The following is a 5,357-nucleotide window of genomic DNA, read 5'->3' as shown; positions in this document are numbered from 1 at the left end:
AGATAATAGATAATGAAACTTTGAAAAACTGTTTATTAAAATTAAAAGAGTTTATGAAAAAGTGTCAGAAACATATTTTCTTTAAATATCTGGTTGTATTATGCTCAGTATTCAATGAAACCGTATAGGTCATCAAAGCTTTATGATATCTGTCTCCATCTACATTACACTAGCAAGCCCTCCTCAGGTTGCCAACAAACCAGTAGTTGAAAACCAGCTCTCCAAGGAAGTGAACAGGTAAGGATTGGAGTTTGCAGTTTGTGTACAAACACACTAAAAGTAAATGAGGTAGATGATTAAAAAAAGAAACAAGAAAGACATGATACAGTGTTGTCACTCGACACTTTTCAAATGCATCTGGAGTCCAATAAGAGCTCTACTCTTTAGTCACCCCACCCTAAACAAAACTATAAGTGTATCGACGTACATGTTGCGATGGTACAACTTCATTTGGTAGCAGTAGTCTGCCCTGAACTTTCTGCCATAATTGTGCCACATTTTATACTGAGCTGATCTTGCTTGTCGTCTACCACATGACAACGTGTGACAGAAATGAACAACAGTCAAATAGGAGGAAGATTACGCCCTGTGTACTGATCTACTGAACAGGAGCATCATTGGGCTTTTGGGCCTGTCTTCTCATAATGTTGGTCAAATGGGACATACACTCTAATCAGTATCAGAGTGTAACGGGCATCTAAACATGGCACCCGGGTGGAGCCAGCGCCCACTGGGTTAGGGTTACAGTGGCCAGTCTAGCGGTGCCAGCCGACAATGGCCCACTACCTCTGGGAAAGAGCCCTGCTGAAAAATACATGAGGAAACCCACACCTGTTTCCAGGTAACCGATGCAGCCTGAATCCTGAACCGTGACGGTGTGTGTGTGTGTGTGTGTGTTTGAGTGTGGTCGCGTACATGCATGGGGTTGTGTATGTGTGTTCACATTGGCAACTGCTTGATTCCTCTAAGTGATCAGATGCTTCACAGGGATGTTACCAGCAACCCGTGTTCCTGACGAGAGACATTGACAATCTAATCGGGATACAACATGAAACAGCACAGGCCTACAACACTGTAGACAGGCCTACAACACTGTAGACAGGCCTACAACACTGTAGACAGGCCTAGAGTGAGTCAGGTCAAACGTTCCGTCGAGGCTGAGTCGTTGTCTAAGAGCTGGAAGTGTACGAATGGGAAAAGGGCATTAGTCAAACTGAGAAGACCTGCAGAGGGGACTTTGGTGGAGGGTGGTCTGCCTCACGAAGCTGTGAGGCCTTACTGAGAGTTGTTTCAACAGTTCTAGAGGTCTTTTAGGGTGAACAAGCATGAATCCCATATGGAAAGTGTACAAGAGCAAAGTGCTGAAGACCCTGAACCCGGACCTAGAGGAGTACACAGAGGAAGAGGTAGAGAATATAAAAAGCGTATCTTTCATCTGCAGATGTCTTATCGCTGTGGCTTCTCACGGGGACAGATCTGTTGGTTTGCTTATTCATTGTTGTTGAAGTTTGACTTAAATCATTTTGTTCCGCTCACAAAGGCTTATTTCTGCTGGAACTTTGAGGAAACTACAGAGCAGTTCCTCTTGTGCTTTGTTATAGTTTTGGCCAAAACATGCTAATCACTGTAGCATAGGCTTTCAATTACAAATTCGAAACCCACATCGCTGCTATAGTACTCTGTCTGCAGTAGCTACTGGTTTATTCCTATGAACTTTCACCCACCCCTCATACTGTAACCTATGTTAGATAATATGATGGACAAGCTAGCAGTGCTATTAGACATACTATCAGGTTTTTAAAAATCCAAGGGTCTTTCGATGATTGAGTTTTCAGGATTTTTTTCTTGTCTCGACACCCCCGATGTGTCCGGGGTTGGTACAGGCTGTTGGAACAAGGATGACCCAGTTCTTCGGAACGTCGGGAAACCTGATGCCGAACTGGAGCTGCGTACACGGATTAGATGGCATTCCAGTGACAGGGGATGAGACAGACGAAGACAGAAAGCCCCCATATTCAGAATAGGAGTGCTGATCTAGGATCAGTTTTGCCTCGTAGATCCTAATGAATAATATTATATTTCATTATTATGTCCTTGACATGGTGACAGGGCTTGTGTGAAGGATACTGCGTTAGAATGATGTCTGAAAACATCGCTTACTTAGAGTTCTTTGAGTTATGGTGGGAGTTGTCGTTCTTACTGTATGTCTGAGAAAAGCGAAGAATATTTACCCTCTTGGAAATGAACTCTGTGGCAGCTTTTTCTATTTTTAAAGTGGATACAGAAATAAAGTAGGCTGTATATTCTCCCTCGGTTTATTGTCTTCGGCATAATGGATTAAAAGGAATCCACAGGGATTACTCCAATCTGACTTCTTCAAAATAGTAAATGATGTTGCTACAAATGAGGATTTTGTGTTACATTTGTCCAGCATTTTCAATGACAGACTTTTCCTTTACATTTTCTGTGTAATTATTTTTCTGGAAATTGCTTGTAGTGTCTATATTAACCCACTAGAGGGCAACCACTACCAATAAATCGAATGCACTGAAAAGCAGGGTCGAGGAGTACAGCATGTGTTTTTACACAGAGCTCAATACTTCACTACCAACACTGTTGTGCTGAGGCTGACAATATAAATGTGTGATGGTCATTGCTGGGCTTGTGTTCCCAGGTCAATAATGCAGAGATTGACATGAGCCCTGTCCAGGAGGATGAGGGGCCCAATGCAGTGTCTCAGCTGGCCAAGAGAGTAAGCATACACACACACACACACACACACACACACACACACACACACACACACACACACACACACACACACACACACACACACACACACACACACACACACACACACACACACACACACACACACACACACGTTACACATTAATCACATTCCGAAGGATTGGCATTGGACAGTGCTCCAGCGCACGCACACACACACACACACACCTTTGACACTGTGTTCAGGTGCAGGGTGCTGGGGCTAAAGGCTGGAACAGGATGTCAGCTCTCTTCAACAAAGAGGATGAGCACCAGCTATTGGAGGAGACTGAGAGCCCGCCTGTCCCAGACCAGTCAGTGGGACTCTACTCTTCTACACAGCTCTCTTTTCCCCTGCCCCCTCCTCTTCCACCTCCTCTTCCTGAACATGGGAATGTCATCCATGTCTAATGAATGAATGCTTAATTAAATACATCAATAAAGTAATTATAGTAATTGAGTTAAACATATTATGATACACAAAATGACGGTCCCCCTCCATCCCTTGTATCCCCAGTCCACTAGCAGTGACGCCTGAGGAGCCGCAGAGACCGGCCAGACCCTCAGGATTCTGGGGTAGCTTCGCCACCAACTGGAAACAAATGGCCACCTCAAAACAGGCTGAAGCCGCAGCAAACGAGACGGGCACGATGGAGGAGGGTCAGGAGGCGGTGGGAGAGGGAGCTGGTGAGGGAGGGGGGGAGAGTTACCAGGGGGGGAACACGGAGGGCGAGCAGAGTCAAGATGGAGGAGGAGGGAGCAACACCAGCTTCTCCAGATACGCCATGCTGGGAGGAGGGAGCGAGAACACGCCCTTCAAGTGGAACTTTGTCACAGGCAAGCTGGCTGAGTTGAAGACCAAGAGCATGTCTGGCCAGGAAGACTAACAAGCCAGCTGTAAGGGGGTGGGATGGAGTCTGGGGCAGGGGTTGAGTGGGGTCAGGGGATGAGGGAGTACATGGGGCCGAATGCCCTCCTAGCCTAGCCTGGTCCCAGATCGGTTGATGCTGTCTTGTAAACATCATGACAGTGACCATAGGAGTTGGCAAAGCAGTGTGAACAGATCTGGGACCAGGCTCCTCCTAACCAGTTATCATCTTCATTCTACTTGCTCAGGTGTAGATTGTACCCACCACACCAACACCAGTAGCAATTGACTTTTCAGATCTAAGGGAGTGTATAGGGAATAGGGGTCGATTTGGAATTGAGCTCTCACCTCCCTTTCCATACCTTCTCCAGAGTGTTGAACTGTACAGCATTTGAACAAGCGCTGGCACCCATACAGTAAATGGCATTTAGTTCATGTCATTACGACTCATACCTGAAAATGACACCAACAAACAGGCTGGATTAGATCAATTAACCAACAAAACCAGATTAAGAGATTACAGATTACACACAGAGATTATGGCACCAATTTGGAAAGGGATTTCATAGCTGATGAAAATTTGCTTTCACTGTAAAAACCATTTTGCAATGTATATAGGAAATATCTCATGTTTTCTTGTGACGTTAATTAAGAATGGTGGAAATAGGATGTGCAACATTGGAATGATTGGGATTACATGGCCCTTTCAGGACATAATATTTGGCTAACTGTTTTGGCTGACTGGTATGTGGAGGTCATAGTTTGAGTGTCTTGGGATGAACTTACATGGGCACGAGACTGGTAACTTGTTCTATCGGCCCCTACAAAACACAGTTGCAGTGTGACCCTCCCGCAGTCCCTCTGTGACACTTGTCTGTAAGACAGTAACGTGTCCATATTGTTCTTTTCTGTCTGTCTTTTCTGTTTTCAATACGCTTTTTCAAACGTTTTGTTGTGATGTGTTGCTACCTCTTGTGCTCTAATAAACACGGAGAATAATTCCCCCGTAAAGAATGACAGGTCAATGAGGCAGAGCACCAAGCAAAGGGCGTAGGTCTGACTTCAACATTGGGGTGGGGACATGGGACAATATCGCCCCTTGTTTAATATTGACCCTGTAAGCTACACGCTTGCATGTGAGCCCAACCCACATCACAGCCAATACACACGTGAGAACATGACAGAGGATTGTAGACAAATGACAGCCAGACCGGCGGGGAGAGTCATTCACTTACATGTGAACTCTTATACGTGCTAAGACCACATGAGGTCTATGGGACTAGTGTGGGCAGATCTAAGACACACCTCGAGCCTCATACCGCTCACCCTCAGGGTCAGTGAAGTCACAACCTTTCTTGTTGTTGGACAGAAGATAAGTATGGGATATGAGAGGAGAGCATGGGGTTCGTTTGAAGATTTTACAAGGTTGTGCTTTAGAGGGAAGTATTCTGAAGTCGACAGCAGGGGGCGATCTTTGCCAAGTCATGGGTGAACTTCACAGTGAGTATGGTACTACTGGAACGTTCTCTGGATGGTTCTCACTTGCACTCATCTGTTATGCAACAGTATATCTCTCAATTACTCTTTATTTAATGTCAGATAAGTTCTCTCCCTCTATCACACATATATATGCACAGTCTTGTGGGACACACTATTCAGTCCCATTCAAAATCCTATTTTCACTAACCCGAAAACCTAACCCTAACCGTAGCTCCTAACC

The 5,357-nt window shown here is 45.2% G+C and overlaps 1 protein-coding gene across 1 annotated transcript; it reads left to right on the top strand.

Annotated features, from left to right (window-relative positions):
* Positions 1–912: 912 nt before the first annotated feature.
* Positions 913–3,656, top strand: LOC123997282 (uncharacterized protein C1orf232-like). The gene is made up of 4 exons (XM_046301433.1): positions 913–1,406; positions 2,675–2,752; positions 2,977–3,083; positions 3,287–3,656. The coding sequence occupies exons 1-4, from the start codon at positions 1,326–1,328 to the stop codon at positions 3,654–3,656; spliced, it is 636 nt and encodes a 211-aa protein (XP_046157389.1). The 5' UTR covers positions 913–1,325.
* Positions 3,657–5,357: the final 1,701 nt, after the last annotated feature.

Source organism: Oncorhynchus gorbuscha, linkage group LG15, assembly GCF_021184085.1.
Source record: "Oncorhynchus gorbuscha isolate QuinsamMale2020 ecotype Even-year linkage group LG15, OgorEven_v1.0, whole genome shotgun sequence".
NCBI classification, from domain to species: domain Eukaryota; kingdom Metazoa; phylum Chordata; class Actinopteri; order Salmoniformes; family Salmonidae; genus Oncorhynchus; species Oncorhynchus gorbuscha.
Note: the sequence above shows the minus strand (reverse complement) of the source record. Positions and strands in the feature narration are given on the sequence as shown.